The sequence below is a fragment of the Armigeres subalbatus genome, chromosome 3 (genome assembly GCF_024139115.2).
Source record: "Armigeres subalbatus isolate Guangzhou_Male chromosome 3, GZ_Asu_2, whole genome shotgun sequence".
Taxonomy (NCBI): domain Eukaryota; kingdom Metazoa; phylum Arthropoda; class Insecta; order Diptera; family Culicidae; genus Armigeres; species Armigeres subalbatus.
This window is the reverse complement of record NC_085141.1, coordinates 305,211,602-305,236,632: the sequence shown is the minus strand read 5'-3', so window position 1 is coordinate 305,236,632 and position 25,031 is coordinate 305,211,602. Positions and strand designations below refer to the sequence as shown.

The following is a 25,031-nucleotide window of genomic DNA, read 5'->3' as shown; positions in this document are numbered from 1 at the left end:
GAAGAGTATAAGTATTTTCGAATGGTTTTTTGCCATAACATATAAGGTTATTTTTTTACGTGAGGGAGCTCTCGATATTACACATCTCGCGCTTAGTTTCATAGGGGCGTAACTGTATTGATCGATTTCTCTTCGTCGATGATTTCTTTTTATTATTGTACCGAATTGCGCTAAATTGTCGATGATTTAATGGTTTGGTGTAATAAAGGATGATTGTATCTTGCTCCAGAATCAATAATCATGGTTGTAGCTTTTGAAACAATTGAGTTATTAACAAAATATAAAATCGATTAAGAGCAATCGATCAATACAGTTACGCCCCTATGAAACTAAGCGCGAGACATCAAATTTAATCCTATACACTGTGCCAGCAAAGTACTCTTTAATGGGTGAAAAAGTACCCATTTTGAAGTTAAATAGTTCAACTCATTAAAAGAGTAAACAGCGTTTACTCATTAATGAGTAAAAGGCATGTACGTCATATTCGGGCGTACTTTTTACCCATTACCGAAAAAAATATGTTTGGGGAAATGGGTATTTTTCACTCTTGATTATTTTAAAAAAAATGGCCTGAATTTAATGATATTCATTGAAAAGAGACGCAATTACAAGGTATATGTAAAAAAAAAACTCTTTATTTAATTTATTATTTCCTGTAGATACATGACAAGACATATTTAGAATAGCAACTTTGCTTTTTTTGCTCGCAAATCTGTTTTACTACGGGGCGCATCGAGGAACCTATCAGAAGAAAAGATTCCACAATTGAAGAAAGAACTCGTTTTATGCGTGGGAGCTCCCACGGTGGCTGCCTCTGGAACCAGTCAACCAAATTGATGGTTTGTGCCAACCATCTTTGTCGATCGCCGCAACAACGGAATCGCCAGGGGAGTTTGGATATGCGAAGCTGACATTCTGCAGACTGTGCACTTGGAAGACCAATTGCACATCCTCGATGTACCCAAGCACGACACCATCCATATTAAGGCGGAACAATCCAGTACTATCCTCGTACTGAGGCCTGCGGGTGAAAAAAAATAATTATTTTGTGAAGGTGGGCCGGGTTCTGAGGAACTTACATTCTAATCACTTCCACTAAGTCCGATTTTCCTGTGACGTTGTTGGATGAGTCTGGCTGAAGTACAGCAGCATATCGTTGCATCCCTTCATTATGAACAGCATCAAATATTAACCGCAGTCTGATTATTCTATTCTGGAAAGAAAAGTAAGATTAAAATGGAAAAGTTCGGCGAATCAAGCAAGCAACTTACAATCCTCATGAAGGTTCCTTAGCTATTTTAGCAATCCTTGTCTTGGAACAGCTGGAACAGTTGGCTGCCGTGTTAGCTTTGCCATCCATGATGGGGTACCTCGCGTTATATTATATTTCGTAATATTTTAAAATATGTGTACCTAACATAACTAGCAAATGCTGCAATCGACAAATTGCACAAAAAGATTATGTACAAAAAGTACATTTTGTTTTTCACTCATTAAAGGGTATAAACAAGGAACTTGAAAATGGGCATAAAACACTCATTGTGCAAAAAAAATAATCACCCATTTTTTTGACATTTTCATATATCACCAGAAAAGGGGTGATTTTTACTCCTTAAAGAGTATTGTCGGGTTTACAGTGTATACTGTTGTCATGCGGCAAGTAAATTTTTAACAAGAAAAAACAATCAACGTAGGCACCACCTGAAAAGAATAAATTTTGTTTTGTGTGTTATTGTTGTTATATTGCCTGCAAAAGATTGATCTGCTTAACATTGTTGTCCAGAAACCTTCCGAGTTATTGAACTTTGTATGTAAATTACCAAGATTCGCACATTCTGCTCTGATTAGGTGCTCAAATAATTTTAGGGATAATTTGATAGCAATTCGCACGGAGTACTGAAAGTTTTAGTAACTATAAGAATTTTTTTGAAAGGTTTCTTTACCGACACCAATGACAACGAGCGTTCTAAAATTTACTACGAGTATCGATTGGTTAATGACCTACAATCCATTTGAACTAGCTTTCGGCACCTTAGAAGCATGCATAACTTAATATTCGTTTCGATACCTAGAAAGAAAAATTATGAATTTACTTTATTAGAAATAATAATTGATAGGAATATAGAACCACTCAGGAGCAATTTTGAATTATGACGGATGTATGTTTTCAAAGAAAATTCTAACGAGTCACAGATTGCTAAGATTGACCCATATTGCGAGAAAAGAGAAAAATTCTAATTTTGCGGAGCAAAGAAGAAGAAGCAGACTGAGTGTCGGAAACTTCAAAATGGCATGCACTGTACGAAAAGTGTTGATATTTCTTGATATCAAGAATATTCGAGAAATCTAAAATGTTTCAAAATCACATAAATATATGACAAAATGCCTTCAAAGTATCATAAAACTTGTTTAAAAAATATAGCGGAATGTAACACTCGTTTAAAGTTGCATATTCTCGTTGATTTTAATAATCAACATTCACACCGAAAAAATAAACCAAAAATTTTTACCGTGCAGCAAGTGATTTGACGTTTGCGGAACAGCTTTCCGACAGTCGACCGTCGGACCCCGGTTCGAATTTTTCAATCTTCTCGCAATAAGCAAATTATAGTGGACACGGCATGTGTCAAGGGGGGTTATTCAAAGCATTATGGTACCGTCGTGTAAAAACCTGGATTGGCATTACATCCCCACACTGGGACAGAGCCGCCTCGCAGCTTAGTGTTCATTAAGCACTTCCACAGTTATTAACTGCGAGGTTTCTAAGCCAGGTTACCATTTTTGCATTCGTATATCATGAGGCTAGCACGATGATACTTTTATGCCCAGGGAAGTCGAGACAATTTCCAATCCGAAAATTGCCTAGACCGGCACCGGGAATCGAACCCAGCCACCCTCAGCATGGTCTTGCTTTGTAGCCGCGCGTCTTACCGCACGGCTAAGGAGGGCGGACGGTACGTGGAGGAGGCAAATCAACCACGAATTGCATCAGCTGTTGGGAGAACCATCCATCGTTCACACCGCAAAAATCGGAAGACTGCGGCGGGCCAGGCACGTAGCCAGAATGTCGGACAGTAATCCGGAGAAAATGGTTCTCGACAACGATCCGAAGGGATTAAGAAGGCGAGGTACACAGCGGGCAAGGTGGATTGATCAGGTGGAGGACGATTTGCGTACGTGGAGGACGGATTTGCGACGCTGAATGGAGAAGACTTATATGTATTGCACAGGCCACTTCGGTCTTAGTCTGGTAATAAATAAATGAACCTCTTTTAAAATGATTGATTCAATGAAGTGATACATCACAAACCAAAAACGAAAATTACTTCAAACTTCCGATAAATCCAAAATATGGCTTATATATTTTGAGCTTTCATTTAGCTAGTACATTCATTACTCTGTGTCTTTCCCGAAATTATACCTTTGTTAGCCTCATTCAACTGTTAATTTTCCGTTCAGTTTTGCATCTTGGAAGGGATTCACTGCATTTTCCATCTGTTACGTTTTACAGTTGTCACCTTTCTTTTCGCATTATTGTATTCCGTATATTAGTGTAATGTGGCGATTGCGGCAGCGGTTTTGCTACATTTGTGTGTGTTGTGTATGTTCAAAAATATAAGCTAAGGTAAACGAATTCTATTTACGCTGTTCAAAACACTGACCTTGTTTATTGGTGATTCTCTGTTTTTATTGTGACTCCTGGGTAATGTTTGTAATCTCGTTTCATTTTATAAATATTTCAATATTCCTCTACGCTCTTCCCAGCGCGTTATGGACATCTTTTGAGTATCTCAAATAATTTTTGATTTTGTAAAGCAAACAACCATTCCGTTTCGGTATTTGTATCTATTTTCGAAAGGAAAACAAAACCGCTTTTGGCTACAACATGAATCTACCGCGGAAAACGAAATGCTTACAACTTGCTACACTGTTTTCGATAAAAGTTTGAATCACATTCGCAACATTTCCCCCTTCCTTTGTATTAATTACTGTAACTTGGTTTTTAGATTATTCCGTTGGAGAAATAAAAAATATGATTAAAGTTTTACTTCAGACTGCTCTGAAATAAGTTATTGAACCTTATTCTTATATGTATAGCAATGAATTTGATTCAGTTATTGAGTTGGTATTTATAGAATTTTATATTCATATCGTTACACAATTTTATTTTGGTTTAAAATCGTTCTTTTAACTTTTCTGTCTGACTTTGTGTTTTTTTTAACACCGTCTATTCACGGTTTCGCTTTACTGATTCTGTTCCCTACGAAATGCCCGTCCCTAGAACGTTACTGGATATTCATTCCGGCTATTATTTGTTGCCTTTCTGATTCCCTGTCGTCGTATAAAAATCATTTGGAAATTTCGTTTACTTACCTTCACTATCGTACCTGTACAAATCCCATAGGAGACACATCAGCCGGTTCTTTAAACTGTGCTGCACCGGCTCTACGATCTCGTTCAAATCCAACACGTTGTCTATGATTCACTGCTTCGGCCTCTCCGTCCTCTGCTCTAGTAACAAGTGCGTTCGTTTTTCTGCGACTGTTGATGATGGCTATGGTTGTTGTTGTAATAGTAGTAGTACTGCGGTTGCTGCTGCAACTGCTGTTGATGCGGTGGATGTTGCCACTGCTGCTGTTGCGGGTGCTATTTGGCCGGGTGTCAACGTTTCTCGTAGCTCAAGTCTCGCTTTTCAAAGTCGGAATCGGGCAGGTTGGTCATGTGGGTTCGGTCGCTGCGAGCCGTATTGCGATCATTAGATCCTAGCTTGGTGGAAACCTCAGACGGTGGGCCGGAATCTGTGGTGACGTGCTTCTGGAGGGCGGATACGAAGTTCTGGAATGAATTAACAGAATAGAAATGTACCACCAAATATTTATGTACCTACTCGAGAATCGAGAGTAAAAAAAGCGATATCACAATAATGGATTGAAGTTAGCATTTTCAATTGATTTTGATATCTGGTAGCAAATAAGCAATGTGAGAAATAAGTAATGAAGTGATGTCCACAAGGTGCCTATTTCGCAGCTAAAATTGGTTCATATGAACTCACCTGTGAAATTATATCGCCTCTGGCGGTGCGAACCTGATACAAATACCGATACTTCCGCTGGCGAGCCTCTTCCCGAGTTTCCCGCGACCGTGACCCGGGTCGGCCTTTATAGTGACGTCGCCTCCGGTGCATCATCTGACGCCGGTGGTCTATTTTCCAGGCAGTGACGAAGCTCTGAACCAGCACCCCGAGGACCGACGCAATGGGCCAGCAACACAGGATCACCCCACCCCAGCAGGGTGGTGGGATTGGTTCCGGTTTCATGTTGATGATCTGTACATATGCATCGATTAATATAAATTTGGATCTTCAGATTCTGAACATGTATCTGTCTTCCTTACCCATTCCAACGTGTTCAGTCCGTGCATGAAGAAGTCTATTGAGCACAGGATCATGGCAGATCCCAGTATACTGGAAGCGATGATTGACATGAACTTTGGACAAAACAGTGCAATTATTGCGCAGATGATTGCACCTCCCACGACGGATACGAAGAGTTCATTTTCCTACAACATACATGAAAGTCATTCCAAATTTCTTGATAACGTGACAGAACTTTCAATTGTAACTCACTCCAAAGATATAGTGAGGCAGTGTGGCAATGCAGGATGCAATGGTAGCTCCCGCTACCAGCGCACCAGCCGAGGCCCCGATCAGGATGGACGAAATTGGGTGGGTTGATCCAAGGATGGCACCGAAAAGACCAGCCACGACTGCTAAAGCTGAAAGAATTGACAGTTATTGAGAATGTAATAGCGTGGTGACGTTCTTACCTGGTGCTGCTAAATTCCCGAACCCTGTAATGTTTTTGCTCTGTAGCATTACAATGCATCCCGCTCCTGCTGCTAATCCGGTCAGAAAGCCTATTGCTCTTAAACACCGATATCCTACAAAAATCAACAATTAAAAGTAAAAACGATTATGTTATTAGCAAATATACGATGCAGATGTACAACTCTGAAGATAATGCAAGTTATTAGTATGTGGAAGTTGGAAATGAGCACAGATGCACAATTTTTTTATGTATTGCGTTTATTTGACTGGTTCAGGCGTGCCGATACTTTATGATATTTACAATCGATATAATCTTATCTTATTATCTTCTTATTATCAACAGTTAGTAGGGGAAAAGAGACATAGACCAAGATACTCGTGACGACTCAAGGTTAGATTGTGTAAATAATTTCAGGACGGACGAGGTTGGGATTTAGTAGCATCGTGCTCGAGCCCATAGCTTCGTTTTACACGGAACAATAACATAAAGACAAGAAAAAACCCTGATTAATCCACCTAGCGGTGTTGGTGCCTTTCTCGTGAAAAAAATATCAAAGACAATGAATGAGTATTTTTTAGCGTGTTTTGGCCATAACTTCGGATCCCATTGTCCAATGTCATATAGCCTTTCATATAGCCATAGTCATAAAGCTTTTGTTGTACGAGAAAGGCAAAACTGAGAGAAAAACCCGACTTAATCCACCTACAGTGAACGCAACCCTTCTTACACTTTTGAATGGTTGTGTGTGCCCAGTGCATATTACAATTTCTATGCATATGACCTTCAATTGAATGAAAACTAACTTATATTATCATGCTTTTAACGATTTCAAAATAAAAACCCGACTTAATCCACCTACAGTGAACGCAACCCTTCTTACACTTTTGAATGGTTGTGTGTGCCCAGTGCATATTACAATTTCTATGCATATGACCTTCAATTGAATGAAAAATAACTTATATTATCATGCTTTTAACGATTTCAAAATAAAAAACCCGACTTAATCCACCTACAGTGAACGCAACCCTTCTTACACTTTTGAATGGTTGTGTGTGCCCAGTGCATATTACAATTTCTATGCATATGACCTTCAATTGAATGAAAACTAACTTATATTATCATGCTTTTAACGATTTCAAAATAAAAAACCCGACTTAATCCACCTACAGTGAACGCAACCCTTCTTACACTTTTGAATGGTTGTGTGTGCCCAGTGCATATTACAATTTCTATGCATATGACCTTCAATTGAATGTAAAATAACTGATATTATCATGCTTTTAACGATTTCAAAATAAAAAAAGGGATATTTCTGGAAATTTAACAATTTTTAAAAAAAATCAAAAAGACTGCAGATTTGATTTGCCGCCTTAAATGGCAATATTACAGCTTCTGTTTAAGCCCAAAAGAGTTCAAATCGGGTCATAGACGGCTGAGATATTGGTGTGACAATTCTTCATTAGTAGTCTGAAAATATGTCTCATATTCGTATTTCACAGATATCTCTGAAACTGAATTTCCGATTGCAGAAAAAAATGGATGGGTCCAATGACAAAAACATAGCTTTCGTTTAAAGATAAAATCGCACAAATCGGTCCAAGGACGACTGAGATCTTGATGGGACATATTTTACCAATGTGTGAAGTTGATACGTCTAATGCTTTATGTTCGTATTTCAGAGATATCTCCGGAACCCAATGTCTAATTGCAAAAACAAAATACAATGGGTTCAATGGCAAAGTCATAGCTTTCGTTTAAAGATAAAATCATGCAAATTGGTTTACAGACGGCTGAGATATTCATGTGACATTATTTTGTTAGTTTTCTGAAAATGCACTTCATGTTCGTATTTCTCACATATCTCTGGAACCAAATGACCAATTGCAAAAAAAATTGAACTCGTACAATGACAAAGTCATAGCTTTCGTTTAGTGTTAAAATCGTGCAAATCGGTACACGGACGGCTGAGATCTTGATGTGAGATTTTTGTAACGCACACACATACGCACACACGCACACACGCACACACACACACACACATACATACATGTGCTCAGTTCGTCGAGCTGAGTTGATTGGTATATACGACTTGGGTCTCCGAGCCTCGGATAAAAAGTCGGTTTTTCAAGCGATCTTTATACCCTTCTTAGGGTGTAAGAAGGGTAAAAATGGATATTTCTGGAAATTGGCCAATTTTTAAAACAAAAAGACTGCAGATTTGATTTGCCGCCTTAAATGGCAATATTACAGCTTCTGTTTAAGCTCAAAAGAGTTCAAATCGGGTCATAGACGGCTGAGATATTGGTGTGACAATTCTTCATTAGTAGTCTGAAAATATGTCTCATATTCGTATTTCACAGATATCTCTGAAACTGAATTTCCGATTGCAGAAAAAAATTAATGGGTCCAATGACATGAAAATAGCTTTCGTTTAAAGATAAAATCGCACAAATCGGTCCAAGGACGACTGAGATCTTGATGGGACATATTTTACCAATGTGTGAAGTTGATACGTCTAATGCTTTATGTTCGTATTTCAGAGATATCTCCGGAACCCAATGTCTAATTGCAAAAACAAAATACAATGGGTTCAATGGCAAAGTCATAGCTTTCGTTTAAAGATAAAATCATGCAAATTGGTTTACAGACGGCTGAGATATTCATGTGACAGTATTTTGTTAGTTTTCTGAAAATACACTTCATGTTCGTATTTCTCACATATCTCTGGAACCAAATGACCAATTGCAAAAAAAATTGAACTTGTACAATGACAAAGTCATAGCTTTCGTTTAGTGTTAAAATCGTGCAAATCGGTCCACGGACGGCTGAGATCTTGATGTGAGATTTTTGTAACGCACACACATACGCACACACGCACACACGCACACACACACACACATACATACATGTGCTCAGTTAGTCGAGCTGAGTTGATTGGTATATACGACTTGGGTCTCCGAGCCTCGGATAAAAAGTCGGTTTTTCAAGCGATCTTTATACCCTTCTTAGCATGTAAGAAGGGTAAAAAGGATATTTCTGGAAATTTAACAATTTTTAAAAAATTCAAAAAGACTGCAGATTTGATTTGCCGCCTTAAATGGCAATATTACAGCTTCTGTTTAAGCCCAAAAGAGTTCAAATCGGGTCATAGACGGCTGAGATATTGGTGTGACAATTCTTCATTAGTAGTCTGAAAATATGTCTCATATTCGTATTTCACAGATATCTCTGAAACCGAATTTCCAATTGCAGAAAAAAATGGATGGGTCCAATGACAAAAACATAGCTTTCGTTTAAGGTGAATCGCGTTGGAGTCCAATTAAAATTCTACATAGCGCTTTGAAGGGCACATAACTCGAAAAGTAAACGACAGACATAAACGGAAAGTAGTTTTTCACCTTTGCTCACTTGCAGCATACACGAAAAAATGGTTTCCAGATGTGCTAACCGCCTAAATATTCACATTTGTGCGAGCAAAAACGCGAGGTGAGGGATAGCACGGCCATTGTGGCTGCCATTTTTGGACGCCGCCGTAACTCACCTTAAAGATAAAATCGCACAAATCGGTCCAAGGACGACTGAGATCTTGATGGGACATATTTTACCAATGTGTGAAGTTGATACGTCTAATGCTTTATGTTCGTATTTCAGGGATATCTCCGGAACCCAATGTCTAATCGCAAAAACAAAATACAATGGGTTCAATGGCAAAGTCATAGCTTTCGTTTAAAGATAAAATCATGTAAATTGGTTTACAGACGGCTGAGATATTCATGTGACAGTATTTTGTTAGTTTTCTGAAAATACACTTCAAGTTCGTATTTCTCATATATCTCTAGAACCAAATGTCCGATTGCAAAAAAAAAATTGAACTCGTACAATGACAAAGTCATAGCTTTCGTTTAGTGTTAAAATCGTGCAAATCGGTCCACGGACGGCTGAGATCTTGATGTGAGATTTTGTAACGCACACACATACGCACACACGCACACACACACACACACACACATACATACATGTGCTCAGTTCGTCGAGCTGAGTAAATTGGTATATACGATTTGAGTCTCCGAGCCTCGGATAAAAAGACGGTTTGTCAAGCGATCTTTATACCCTTCTTAGGGTGTAAGAAGGGTAAAAAGGGATATTTCTGGAAATTGGCCAATTTTTAAAAAATACAAAAAGACTGCAGATTTGATTTGCCGCCTTAAATGGCAATATTACAGCTTCTGTTTAAGCTCAAAAGAGTTCAAATCGGGTCATAGACGGCTGAGATATTGGTGTGACAATTCTTCATTAGTAGTCTGAAAATATGTCTCATATTCGTATTTCACAGATATCTCTGAAACTGAATTTCCGATTGCAGAAAAAAATTAATGGGTCCAATGACATGAAAATAGCTTTCGTTTAAAGATAAAATCGCACAAATCGGTCCAAGGACGACTGAGATCTTGATGGGACATATTTTACCAATGTGTGAAGTTGATACGTCTAATGCTTTATGTTCGTATTTCAGAGATATCTCCGGAACCCAATGTCTAATCGCAAAAACAAAATACAATGGGTTCAATGGCAAAGTCATAGCTTTCGTTTAAAGATAAAATCATGCAAATTGGTTTACAGACGGCTGAGATATTCATGTGACAGTATTTTGTTAGTTTTCTGAAAATACACTTCAAGTTCGTATTTCTCACATATCTCTGGAACCAAATGTCCGATTGCAAAAAAAAAATTGAACTCGTACAATGACAAAGTCATAGCTTTCGTTTAGTGTTAAAATCGTGCAAATCGGTCCACGGACGGCTGAGATCTTGATGTGAGATTTTTGTAACGCACACACATACGCACACACGCACACACGCACACACACACACACACATACATGTGCTCAGTTCGTCGAGCTGAGTTGATTGGTATATACGACTTGGGTCTCCGAGCCTCGGATAAAAGTCGGTTTTTCAAGCGATCTTTATACCCTTCTTAGGGTGTAAGAAGGGTAAAAGGGATACTTCTGGAAATTTAACAATTTTAAAAAATACAAAAGACTGCAGATTTGATTTGCCGCCTTAAATGGCAACATTACAGCTTCTGATTAAGCCCAAAAAGAGTTCAAATCGGGTCAAAGACGGCTGAGATATTGGTGTGACAATTCTTCATTAGTAGTCTGAAAATATGTCTCATATTCGTATTTCACAGATATCTCTGAATCCGAATTTCCAATTGCAGAAAAAAATGAATGGGTCCAATGACAAAAACATAGCTTTCGTTTAAAGATAAAATCGCACAAATCGGTCCAAGGACGACTGAGATCTTGATGGGACATATTTTACCAATGTGTGAAGTTGATACGTCTAATGCTTTATGTTCGTATTTCAGAGATATCTCCGGAACCCAATGTCTAATTGCAAAAACAAAATACAATGGGTTCAATGGCAAAGTCATAGCTTTCGTTTAAAGATAAAATCATGCGAATTGGTTTACAGACGGCTGAGATATTCATGTGACATTATTTTGTTAGTTTTCTGAAAATGCACTTCATGTTCGTATTTCTCACATATTTCTGGAACCAAATGTCCGATTGCAAAAAAAATTGAACTCGTACAATGACAAAGTCATAGCTTTCGTTTAGTGTTAAAATCGTGCAAATCGGTCCACGGACGGCTGAGATCTTGATGTGAGATTTTTGTAACGCACACACATACGCACACACGCACACACGCACACACGCACACACACACACATACATACATGTGCTCAGTTCGTCGAGCTGAGTTGATTGGTATATACGACTTGGGTCTCCGAGCCTCAGATAAAAGTCGGTTTTCAAGCGATCTTTATACCCTTCTTAGGATGTAAGAAGGGTAAAAGGATATTTCTGGAAATTTAACAATTTTGAAAAAATACAAAAGACTGCAGATTTGATTTGCCGCCTTAAATGGCAATATTACAGCTTCTGTTTAAGCCCAAAGAGTTCAAATCAGGTCATAGACGGCTGAGATATTGGTGTGACAATTTTTCATTAGTAGTCTGAAAATATGTCTCATATTCGTATTTCACAGATATCTCTGAAAACGAATTTCCGATTGCAGAAAAAAAATTAATGGGTCCAATGACAAAAACATAGCTTAAGTTTAAAGATAAAATCGCACAAATCGGTCTAAGGACGACTGAGATCTTGATGGGACATATTTTACCAATGTGTGAAGTTGATACGTCTAATGCTTTATGTTCGTATTTCAGAGATATCTCCGGAACCCAATGTCTAATTGCAAAAACAAAATACAATGGGTTCAATGGCAAAGTCATAGCTTTCGTTTAAAGATAAAATCATGCAAATTGGTTTACAGACGGCTGAGATATTTATGTGACATTATTTTGTTAGTTTTCTGAAAATACACTTCATGTTCGTATTTCTCACATATCTCTGGAACCAAATGTCCGATTGCAAAAAAAATTGAACTCGTACAATGACAAAGTGATAGCTTTCGTTTAGTGTTAAAATCGTGCAAATCGGTCCACGGACGGCTGAGATCTTGATGTGAGATTTTTGTAACGCACACACATACGCACACACGCACACACGCACACACACACACACATACATACATGTGCTCAGTTCGTCGAGCTGAGTTGATTGGTATATACGACTTGGGTCTCCGAGCCTCGGATAAAAGTCGGTTTTCAAGCGATCTTTATACCCTTCTTAGGGTGTAAGAAGGGTAAAGGGATACTTCTGGAAATTTAACAATTTTAAAAAATACAAAAGACTGCAGATTTGATTTGCCGCCTTAAATGGCAACATTACAGCTTCTGATTAAGCCCAAAAGAGTTCAAATCGGGTCAAAGACGGCTGAGATATTGGTGTGACAATTCTTCATTAGTAGTCTGAAAATATGTCTCATATTCGTATTTCACAGATATCTCTGAATCCGAATTTCCAATTGCAGAAAAAAATGAATGGGTCCAATGACAAAAACATAGCTTTCGTTTAAAGATAAAATCGCACAAATCGGTCCAAGGACGACTGAGATCTTGATGGGACATATTTTACCAATGTGTGAAGTTGATACGTCTAATGCTTTATGTTCGTATTTCAGAGATATCTCCGGAACCCAATGTCTAATTGCAAAAACAAAATACGATGGGTTCAATGGCAAAGTCATAGCTTTCGTTTAAAGATAAAATCATGCAAATTGGTTTACAGACGGCTGAGATATTTATGTGACATTATTTTGTTAGTTTTCTGAAAATACACTTCATGTTCGTATTTCTCACATATCTCTGGAACCAAATGTCCGATTGCAAAAAAAATTGAACTCGTACAATGACAAAGTGATAGCTTTTGTTTAGTGTTAAAATCGTGCAAATCGGTCCACGGACGGCTGAGATCTTGATGTGAGATTTTTGTAACGCACACACATACGCACACACGCACACACGCACACACACACACACATACATACATGTGCTCAGTTCGTCGAGCTGAGTTGATTGGTATATACGACTTGGGTCTCCGAGCCTCGGATAAAAGTCGGTTTTCAAGCGATCTTTATACCCTTCTTAGGGTGTAAGAAGGGTAAAAGGATACTTCTGGAAATTTAACAATTTTAAAAAAATACAAAAAGACTGCAGATTTGATTTGCCGCCTTAAATGGCAATATTACAGCTTCTGATTAAGCCCAAAAGAGTTCAAATCGGGTCAAAGACGGCTGAGATATTGGTGTGACAATTCTTCATTAGTAGTCTGAAAATATGTCTCATATTCGTATTTCACAGATATCTCTGAATCCGAATTTCCAATTGCAGAAAAAAATGAATGGGTCCAATGACAAAAACATAGCTTTCGTTTAAAGATAAAATCGCACAAATCGGTCCAAGGACGACTGAGATCTTGATGGGACATATTTTACCAATGTGTGAAGTTGATACGTCTAATGCTTTATGTTCGTATTTCAGAGATATCTCCGGAACCCAATGTCTAATTGCAAAAACAAAATACGATGGGTTCAATGGCAAAGTCATAGCTTTCGTTCAAAGATAAAATCATGCGAATTGGTTTACAGACGGCTGAGATATTTATGTGACATTATTTAGTTAGTTTTCTGAAAATACACTTCATGTTCGTATTTCTCACATATCTCTGGAACCAAATGTCCGATTGCAAAAAAAATTGAACTCGTACAATGACAAAGTGATAGCTTTCGTTTAGTGTTAAAATCGTGCAAATCGGTCCACGGACGGCTGAGATCTTGATGTGAGATTTTTGTAACGCACACACATACGCACACACGCACACACATACATACATATGCTCAGTTCGTCGAGCTGAGTTGATTGGTATATACGACTTCGGTCTCCGAGCCTCGGATAAAAAGTCGGTTTTTCAAGCGATCTTTATACCCTTCTTAGGATGTAAGAAGGGTAAAAAGGATATTTCTGGAAATTTAACAATTTTGAAAAAATACAAAAAGACTGCAGATTTGATTTGCCGCCTCCAATGGCAATATTACAGCTTCTGTTTAAGCCCAAAAGAGTTCAAATCGGGTCATAGACGGCTGAGATATTGGTGTGACAATTTTTCATTAGTAGTCTGAAAATATGTCTCATATTCGTATTTCACAGATATCTCTGAAAACGAATTTCCGATTGCAGAAAAAAAATTAATGGGTCCAATGACAAAAACATAGCTTTCGTTTAAAGATAAAATCGCACAAATCGGTCTAAGGACGACTGAGATCTTGATGGGACATATTTTACCAATGTGTGAAGTTGATACGTCTAATGCTTTATGTTCGTATTTCAGAGATATCTCCGGAACCCAATGTCTAATTGCAAAACAAAATACAATGGGTTCAATGGCAAAGTCATAGCTTTCGTTTAAAGATAAAATCATGCAAATTGGTTTACAGACGGCTGAGATATTTATGTGACATTATTTTGTTAGTTTTCTGAAAATACACTTCATGTTCGTATTTCTCACATATCTCTGGAACCAAATGTCCGATTGCAAAAAAAATTGAACTCGTACAATGACAAAGTGATAGCTTTTGTTTAGTGTTAAAATCGTGCAAATCGGTCCACGGACGGCTGAGATCTTGATGTGAGATTTTGTAACGCACACACATACGCACACACGCACACACACACACACATACATACATGTGCTCAGTTCGTCGAGCTGAGTTGATTGGTATATACGACTTGGGTCTCCGAGCCTCGGATAAAAAGTCGGTTTTTCGAGCGATCTTTATACCCTTCTTAGGGTGTAAGAAGGGTAAAAAGGGGGTATGGCCTGCATATCGCGATCCCCCAAAACATCTCTTACTTTTCTGTATGGTTGTTTACCTCGGCCCACAAGGGTATCCAATAGTTGCTCTCTGGAGGTTTTCCGAGCAATACCATCGATGTCATCGTAACCATTTCCACACCTACATAGGTTGCTATCGAAAAGGTTTATTCTATAGAGATGTGCGTTTAGTGAAAGGTGATTGGACATAAACCTCGACGTCGTGTGAATGAAGCCTCGGCTGAAGTCCTCACCTCTGAACCACGCTCGCGCAGCGACTTTAGGAATTATGGAAAATAGCCACCGTCGTTCATTGCGTGACCAAATCTGCCAATTTTGAAGAGTACCCTGACGGACTAATGGGTAAAACTCGTTGTTCGAGATTTGTCTTTCATAAACTTCATCTTCCTGTGCGCCCACCTTGCTAGCGAATCCGCCTTCTCATTGCCATAGATTAGGCAATGGGATGGGACCCATACAAAGGTAATCTTGTATGATCTTTCGACCAAATCATCTGCTCTCTTATACTGCCGTTAAACACATAACTGTCCCATGTTCATAGGAATCCTAGCAAACATGGGACAAATATGCGTATGACGGCAGTATTAGTTGTTAAAAAGTAAGATGCGTGCTCAACTGGTTTCTTCGACCGGAGTGTCTCGAACTCGATAAAACTAAGACTATCCGAGAAGATGAAGAAAGGTCTACGGGCTGATCGGAAATTATCCCCAAAACGAAGTTAATTTCTGCCAGCTCAGCAACATAAACCGAGCACGGTTCTTGAAGTTTTCGGAAGGTGGCACAGATACCATAAAAGCTCAGCATGACCACTATGTAGGGGGCCCTTCTTAGCCGTGATGTCAGATGCGCGGCTACAAAGCAAGACCATGCTGAGGGTGGCTGGGTTCGATTCCCGGTGCCGGTCTAGACAATTTTCGGATTGGAAATTGTCTCGACTTCCCTGGGCATATACGAATGCAAAAATGGTAACTTGGCTTAGAAACCTCGCAGTTAATAACTGCTGCTGCTGCGAGGCGGCAATGTCCCAGTAGGGGATGTAATGCCAACGAAGAAGAAGAAGACCACTATGTATGGCAGAAGTATCGGATGTCCCACTCACACCGATTGTGAGCATATCTACAAAATTGAGCTTAAGTATGCTAATTGTTCAAACCACGGATGCAGAAAGCATGCCAGTTATCAGGAGCAATATCCGTAAAAAAGGTTCTATGAAAAACCAACCTGAATGGCAACGACGACGAAATTTCGAGATGACGAAGGATGAAGTGTCGCACCACTCCAGCGAACCCAAGTCCTATATAAATTTTCTTCGTTTTCGAGTTGCCAAGCTACCACACGGAAGTGTACTGGATTGTCGGACTCGATCAGTGAAGCTAATACCGACTAAACTCCCTTGGCCCTTGGGCACCACCCATCATTTCCCCCAAGAACTGCCTCCCAGTATTACTTCTGGGGGACAGGCAGTACTTAATGTATTCGCTCAGGCTCATTTACGCTCACACAGACACTAATCCCGTGGGGGCAGCAGGGACAGTAGGGACAGCATGGACCATGTCCAAGGGCTTGACGACCCCTCCCCAGCTGTCTGCGAGTCAGGGAGAACTGCCTAGGGCGTGGTGGGATTTAGCAGTGGGCTCTGCTAAAATCCCTCCCAAAAAACCACAAGTGCCCGTAAGCAGACTCTATCAAAGCGACTGTGTGCCGCTTCAAAAGCACAAGCCCCCCCCCTGCCATTGGCACATCAGGATTGATCCCAGTAAGATCCTGATTATGGTATACTGGTTGCATGTTATTGGTCTTGTTTTTGGATATTGAGATATTGTGAACGCAAGGGCTGGTAGTCTGGTTATTCTATTCTCTTAGTAAGGCCGGGTGACACCGACCTGAAACGGCGAATGGGCTAATGGCCAGGCTGTCTTCCGTCCCCTAAAACCGTGGCAGGCCTTGTGGCACGCGGTACAATCCTGTGGCTCAGCTGGTAGCTGAGTGGGAGTAGGCTCAGATGCTCCTTCCTGACTAGCGCTGATCTGGCTCTGAACACGAAAGTGTCAACCTCGCATGGCCTCCCTGCATGCCGCAAGGTATGTATAGATAACCATGGGATCGCGAAGGCGACTACACCAACAGGATTCGACAGCAGCCGCAAGGGGGACCCAACAAACATGAGTTTCCCACTAAAAATTTCAAAAACGACGAAGGAAGGAGGTGAGGCGAATGGCGACAAGGAGAACCCTTTCGCCAGGCGCAGTGGCCTTGATCGGTCACCCCAAAGATCGCCGGGGGGAGGCGATGGCGGAGCACGTGGTGGGTCGGAAGAGGTGCCGGTGGATGTTAAGATGGACGGCCCCACTCTGACCAAAGTCATTAACTCGGTGATGACTAACCACGGTGAGGATGGAGTCAGACGATGGAGGTGATTACGGACGTTTCGGACGTAATCATGTCCTTCCTGGACAACCGAGTGAATTATAGTAAGGACTTAAAACAGGCCGTACTAACCCTCTGCGCTCTAGTCGTGGAGGCGAAGTCGGAGTGGAAGTCCTTGCTGGAAGCCAGTAAGGAGGCGGAGCACAAGATCCGTCTTCTTACTGAAGAAAAGGAATTGGCGGTTAGCCAAGCCAAGAAGGCCTCGAAGGAGGCCGAATCGAAGATTCGGCTCCTTGCAGAAGGGAAGCAGCTGGCGGAGAGCCAGACTGCAGAACTTAAACGGCGTATGGCTAACAGCGGAGCAACTCCTAAGCTTAGTAGGGTCACGCAGGAGGCGGACCTGAAAGTAGCTAATAAAGCCTCGGCACGGACCGCAGAAAAGGTCCGAGTGGAGACCGAGGAGGAAAATGGTACCTCCACCTAGGAAGATACCAGAGGACCGCCGGGAGGAAGATCTACCATGGACCAAGGTAGTGAATCCTAAAAGGAGAAAAGAAGCCGCCAGCAGGTCGCAAGGAGTGCGACCAAGGAAAGGATCCAGCCACCGCCAAGAAGGGTAGAGCCCGTGAGGAAAAGGGTGCGCCTTCTAGTGGGAGTGGCAAGCGGAAGGATAGAGGTGAAGCGATCATTGTCAAGGCTGACGATAAAAGCTACGCCGAAGTCCTAAAGACTATGAGAGGCACTGAGAAGCTCTCTCGTCTAGGAGGGATGTCAACTGCATCCGAAGAACGCGCAAAGGCGAGATGATTCTCGTCTTGAAGCGGGATGCTACTCGGAAGAGTTCCGAGTATAAAAAGTTGACGGAAGAGGTCCTGGGTGACAGGGTCCAGGTTAGAGCCCTGTGCCCAGTCCTGAACATCCAGTGCAAGGGCATGGATGAAATAACCGAAGCCGGAGACCTGGTAGACGCACTGAAGGATCAGTGTAATGTCGAGATCCAGGAATCCGCGATTCGGTTACGCAAAGGCTTTGCGGGAATGCAGGTTGCCTCATTCCAAGTACCTATGGCTGAGGCCAAGAAGGTGCTGGATAAGGTAAAACTGAAGGTGGGTTGGTCGGTGTGCTCGCTGAGCACAAGCCAACCAATCAGGCCTACTACAGGTGCCTTGGCCACGGTCATAAGTCCTATGACTGTAAGGGACCTGACCGTAGTAAGCTGTGCCGTAGGTGCGGAGCCGAAAACCACCAGGCTCGCACCTGCCAGGCTGCACCGAGATGCCTGATCTGTCCTACGGGGCAGACAACAGGCATCTCACCGGTGCAGAGCCTGTCCGGCCTCTAGAAGGGTCCAGACATGCAAGTAACACAGCTAAACTTGAACCACTGCGAGGCGGCCCAGCTGCTGCTACAACAGTCGGTTATCGAGTGTAAAGCTGATGTTGCCTTGCTGTCCGACCCATACCGCATCCCTGCTGGAAACGGCAGCTGGATTGCGGACAAGTCCGGTATGGTGGGAATCTGGACTTGTGGGCGCTACCCCATCCAGAAGATAATATCTTCGCCTAACGATGAGGGTTTCGTCATAGCAAAGGTAAACGGTGTTTACTTTTGTAGCTGCTACTGTCCTCCTAGATGGAGTATAGAGCAGTACACTAGGGTAGTTGATACTCTTGCGGCGAAGCTAACTGGCCTTAAACCAGTAGTTGTAGCAGGTGACTTCAATGCGTGGGCAGTGGACTGGGGTTCCCGGTTTACTAACGCTAGAGGGCATATCCTGTTAGAGTCACTAGCGGTATTGAACGTAGTTCTGCTGAACGAAGGTCAAGTGCCAACGTTCAGAGGACCGAACGGTGATTCATGTATCGATGTCACCTTCTGCAGCGCAGGATGGACTGAAGAACCGAGATGGATGGTCCACGAGGGTCATACTTCTAGCGACCATCAGGAAGTACGTTTTATGGTCGAGTATACCCGGAGAACTACGACGAGAAGAGGTGGTGCAACGGATCCCGGATGGCGCACGTCACAGTTCAATCAAGAGCTGTTGGTGGAGGCACTGCGCTGGGAGAGTAGGACTACAGGACTAAGCGGTAACGACCTGACGGAAGTACTTACACGTGCTTGCGACGTGGCGATGCCAAGGAAGACCCAGCCCCAGGAAATCGACAACCAGTGTACTGGTGGTCTGACACGATGCAGATCTTCGTAGAACCTGTCTTAAAGCTAAAGAAGGTTGCGACGTGCTAGAACAGACGCTGAACGACTCGATAGACGAGGGTATTCCGGACAGCGAGCAGAGCCCTGAACTACGAGATTAAATGTAGCAAGCGAGCCTGCTTCGAACAGCTGTGCAGGATGGCGAATGACACCCGTGGGGCGATGCATACAGGATAGTGATGTCTAGGACCAAGAGCACACCTCCTGAAAGATCCCCAGAGCTGTTAGCCAGTATAGTAGAGGGACTGTTTCCGACACATGAACCATCGGACTGGCCCGCTACACCGTACGAGTCAGTCGACGTGGTACCGCTAGTGACTAACGAAGAGCTTATCGTAGCCGCAAGAAAACTTAAGCTCAATAAGGCGCCAGGCCCGGATGGTATTCCAAACCTGGCCCTTAAACACGCCATTCTTGCCAATCCAGATATGTTCAGGAGCTGCCTCCAGAGATGCATGGACGAAGGAAACTTCCCAGATCGATGGAAACGGCAGAAATTGGTGCTATTACCGAAGCCTGGCAAACAGCCGGTGGTTCCTTCGGCATACAGACCAATTTGCCTACTCGACACAGCTGGAAAGCTGCTAGAGAGGGTCATTCTGAATAGATTGTCGGCCTATACAGAGTGTGCTGGTGGCTTATCTAGCAACCAGTATGGCTTCCGTAAGGGCCGTTCTACCATCGAAGCAATTCGAGCGGTAACGGATACGGCCAAGATAGCGAGAGGTCTAAACAGAAGAGGTATTAGGTACTGCGCGTTGATTACACTCGATGTAAAAACGCGTTCAACAATGCTAGCTGGGCAGCAATTGCTGACTCCCTGCACCGATTGAGAGTTCCGGATTACCTGTGCAGGATACTGAAAGCTATTTTCAGAATAGGGTGCTGTTATACAACACTGATGCCGGTCAAAAGTCGATCGTAGTGTCCGCGGGTGTTCCACAGGGATCGATCCTCGGACCGGTTCTGTGGAATATTATGTACGATGGAGTATTACGCCTAAGTCTTCCGGCCGGAGTGAAGATAGAAGGCTTCGCGGATGACGTAATGCTAGAAGTAGCAGGTGACACTCTCGTCGAAGTCGAACTGAAGGCTTCATACGCGATTGGCAGAGTGGAGGAATGGCTCAACTCGAGGCGGTTGTCCCTTGCACATCACAAGACAGAAGTTGTGGTAGTGCATAACCGTCATGGGCTGCAACAGGCGAGGATAAGAGTAGGGACCTGCACAGTTAACTCCGTGAGGTCTCTCAAGCATCTGGGCGTGATGATCGATGATAAGCTCAATTTTACGAGCCACGTCGATTATGCATGTCAGCGGGCTTCATTGGCGATAAAATCTTTATCACGAATGATGTCCAACAGATCGGCGGTGCATAGTCAAGTGCGTAGGCTGATAGCTGGCGTAGCATTGTCTATCATCCGTTATGGCGTGCCGGCATGGGCCGTAGCACTAAAAGCCGAGTACAATGTAAAGAAATTGATCAGAGTACACCGGCTGATGTGCTTACGTGTCGCGAGCGCATATCGCACCATATCATATGAGGCGGTGTGCGTTATAGCTGGAATGATGCCGATAGACACACTCCTAGAGGAGGATGTGGAGTGCTACAACGAAAGGGACTCGGTGCAAGTGCGACGTGTCAAGAGAGCAGCTTCGTTGCTCAAATGGCAAAGAGCATGGGACACCGCAGTCAAAGGTCGTTGGACCCACAGACTGATTCAGATGTGTCCAACTGGGTTGATAGGAAGCATGGTCAAGTCAACTTCCACCTAACACAGGTGTTGTCTGAACATGGCTGCTTTAAGAAATTCCTACACAGGTTTGGCTTCGCAGATTCTGCGGAGTGTCCTGAATGTGTAGGTGAGGTAGAATCGGCAGAGCATGTGATGTTCGCATGCCCGCGATTCGAGGTAGAACGCAATACCATGCTGCTTATTAGTGGTATGGATACAACCCCGGACAACCTCGTCGAGAGGATGTGCCGGGAAGAAGCTATATGGAATGCGGTGAACACAGCATCTCAACAGATCATGTCGAAACTGCAGCGGTGGTGGCGTCTTGAACAAAACCAACGAGTGCAGTAAGGGCACCTGTGATGCAGTGAACACCTTGCTCACCCCGACAACCAACATGTCGCGGGTGGGCTGCGGGGACCTCAGTATGTAGATATAGAGGTCATTGCGGTTCACGCGCGGTGGTTGTTGTCGGGGTGCTCGTCTCAACGTGAGATTATGATACGGACCGTTAGGTTACTATCATAGCTTGCGATCGACGGGTGGTGAGGTAGCCACCCTTGAAGTCGATGTTGTGTGTATTGACGTCAAGTGCGTTAGCATAGGCGTGAGCGTTCTCAATAGTCCCCCTGATGTATTGCTTAATTGCGGGCCGGGGGTACGGACTGGCGAAAGGGTTTTGGTTTTAGTGGGTCGGGTAAGAGTTACATGACATACCCATCCCCACACTACCTGAGTACCTCCTCAGGTGTCTGGTTGCAGATTTCCGTTTACCCTTGCTCAAGAAAAAAAAAAAAAAAAAAAAGACACTAATCCCGTATGAGGCTTACTCGGGTGCTCTCTCTAACACAATAGAGTCACACATATACTTTATACCAACACTCCTCCTTGGGGACTGCGAAATGGTGAGTTGACATCTGGGAAGGTGCGACCTACACAGCTCTGGTCCTCATAAGTTCCAATCTCACGCTTCCACGGGTCTTCCGATGACAATCGACCGCCAGCTAAGGGTTTTGTACTTAGCTGGTAGTGCAGCCTGTTATGCTACTGACATCAGCTAGAGTGAGGGGGTGCGACCAAAGGAACCATCGTCGCTAACCCCAAGTCCCAAGGCATTAAGCGACCCGTGCCGAGGGGATGCATGGCCAGGGGGGTGAAATAATGAGCTAGGCCTTTAACGGAGCCTGTGGGGTACCTGGGCACCCTCCACAGTAATTGTCCCTTACCGCGTCATGCTGGGCTCTTGCGCGGTAGACCTCTTTTCCCGAGCAACTCGTGGGACCAAGATGGAAAACCAAGTCAATTCTTCAATTAGTGGTAATAGTGTAGGGGACAACCCCTTCGCAATAGGCGGGTTGTTCAGGTCTCCGCCTAGGAGGCCAGAGGCAATAGTCGGCAGCTCAGTGCGCAGCGCCAGCGTGGGTCACTTAACCTTCTCCTCGGCTACGCCGGTAGAGGTTATGGACGGCCCATGGCTTGTGGGGGCGATGAACCGCAAACGCGATGGGCTTTCGGCCTTCGAGGTGGCGACGGAACAGCTGGACGCCATCATCGACTTTGCGTCATCGAAGCATAATATCAGTAAGGACCTCAAGAGGAGCTTGCAGAAACTTCGAAAGTCGATGTAAGTCGATGTTGGACGCCAAGCTGGAGAGGGCGGTCGGGACGGCCAAGTGTAAACCCGTGAAATCCTTGGAGTCGAGGTCTACCCAGACTGAGGCCCAAGGATTCGCAGACTCGGGCAAGGTCGAATCGACCGAGGGCGTGCCAGCGAAGACGATGGTGCCAAAGTCTTCCCAGACTGAGACTTAAGTATTCGCGGGCACGTCGGGGGTGACTGCTCCAACGGAGCAGACACAAAAACGGGGGAGACAGTCTCCAGGGGATGAGCTCCCTGGGGGCCGCTCCAAAACGCGGAGGGTTACTACCCCGAACAAGGGTAGTGGGGCTGGAAAGCTAAACCCCGGCCAGGTACCTCCAAAACCGGGGGAGGAAGGACCTGGAAAGGTCCGTCCACCCAGGAAAGATGGTGGTAAGGGGTTACGGCAGGGGTTGGGGTTGGCGGAGGAAGTCCTAGGCGAGACGGTCAAGGTGAGGGCACTCACGATGGAGGTGAATCTAAGGGTTAAAGACCTGGACGAGATCACCGAAGTCGAAGAGCTCGTTACGGCACTGCGGCGATAGTGTGAAGTGGAGACGCCCACCGCAGCCGTTCGGCTACGAAAAGGTCCGGCAGGGACGCAGGTAGAATTGGTTCGGCTATCTGCAGCGGACGCCTCCAAGGTAGTCAAGTTAGGGATTGTCAAGGTGGGATGGACGGTGTGCCCTGTGCGCATATACGAGCAACCCGAAGTTTGCTTCAAGTGCCTGGAACCGGGGCACAAGCAATGGGACTGCAAAGGCCCTGACAGAAGCAATCTCTGCCGACGCTGCGGATTGGAGGGACATAAGGCACAATGCTGCACAAACCCTCCCAATTGTTTGATTTGTTCCAGCAAAGCTGTGAACAGCAAGCACTACATGGGGGGTTCGAAGTGCCCGGCGTTTAAGCGTGCTGCAAAATCACAGTGCAGGTAACGCAGCTGGCTTGCTCGGCCTCGCCCGAGTGTTTGGTGTGCGCAGGTTTAGAGGAAACGGCGGAAAACGTGTTGTTCGTGTGCCCACGTTTTCGCGCAATGCGTGACCACATGTGGTCATTTACCCGTAATGCTGGGTAGACACCTTTACGTGATGTGTTACGGGGTAAGATCTACCACGGTTACATTGCCAGCTACAGGCAAATCCTGACCCAACGAATACCTTCCTCATTATCCAACTCCGTAGTACTTATGAGGGTATTGCTATGTCGGTGGCCTCTCGTTAAGTAAGTACTACATCAACACTTCCTTCCTCTCCCTAGTTACGGTGAAGATGGGCGTGGCCAGGAGTAGTAATCCTCATGCTTTTGTTATTTTTGTTTAAGACTGGAATCAAGGACCACTCCTCTTTTTGATTTCTGATAGCATTCTAGATAAGGATCTCAAAATAAAACATGAGTATCACTAGTGTCCAATCTACGAATTACACCGTAACAATGCTAATGCTAATGCTAATAATGCGTGACCACATGTGGTCTGGACACTACCCCGGACAACCTAGTTCGGAGGATGTGTAAAGATGAAGTTGGCTGGAACGCCGTTTTATCGGCTATCGTCCAAATAGTCTCGGAGCTACACCGAAGGTGGCGCGTGAACTCAAGGATGGCTAGTTTAGGCGCAAGTAAGATGTGGTCCAAGGGATCGGAGTCGGCTTCATGGGTCATACCGGTGGTCATGCCCTGTGGTCCAACTCGATCCTTTTATCGAACAAGTGGCCGCGCGAAGAACAACATGGTAGCGTTGCTTTCGCGGCGTCGGTCAACCGGGCGGGTTCCGAGCTCGAGGACGGAAAGGGGTTCTCGTCAAGGCTGGGGCAGGAATAGGCAGCGCGTCGGCAAGTCCCTCTGTGTGTTGGCGAATAGACCCTATCGCAGAGAGGTCAATTTGCGGTGCACGCGGCATCATCATTCTTGATACCAGTCGTGCAGAGGGAAGCAGGCGC

General features: G+C 43.6%; 2 protein-coding genes across 3 annotated transcripts in view; both read right to left on the bottom strand.

Annotated features, from left to right (window-relative positions):
- Positions 1-681: 681 nt before the first annotated feature.
- On the bottom strand, positions 682-1,508 carry LOC134220618 (uncharacterized). The gene is made up of 3 exons (XM_062699719.1): positions 1,272-1,508; positions 1,080-1,213; positions 682-1,021 (listed from the first exon to the last, which is right to left on the bottom strand). The coding sequence occupies exons 1-3, from the start codon at positions 1,278-1,280 to the stop codon at positions 784-786; spliced, it is 381 nt and encodes a 126-aa protein (XP_062555703.1). The 5' UTR covers positions 1,281-1,508; the 3' UTR covers positions 682-783.
- A 1,825-nt stretch (positions 1,509-3,333) lies between these two features.
- The window catches only part of LOC134220617 (transmembrane protein 198), a 36,487-nt gene continuing 14,789 nt past the window's right edge, over positions 3,334-25,031 (bottom strand). Inside the window, exons 3-7 of one of the 2 annotated variants that reach the window (XM_062699716.1) lie at positions 5,827-5,940; positions 5,627-5,775; positions 5,395-5,559; positions 5,054-5,326; positions 3,334-4,836 (exon numbers count right to left, since the gene is read on the bottom strand). In XM_062699716.1, the coding sequence (XP_062555700.1) occupies positions 4,663-4,836; positions 5,054-5,326; positions 5,395-5,559; positions 5,627-5,775; positions 5,827-5,940 (875 nt within the window). In that variant the 3' untranslated portion in view covers positions 3,334-4,662. The remainder of the gene's footprint in view (positions 4,837-5,053; positions 5,327-5,394; positions 5,560-5,626; positions 5,776-5,826; positions 5,941-25,031) is intronic. The other variant, XM_062699717.1, reaches the window with a different exon arrangement.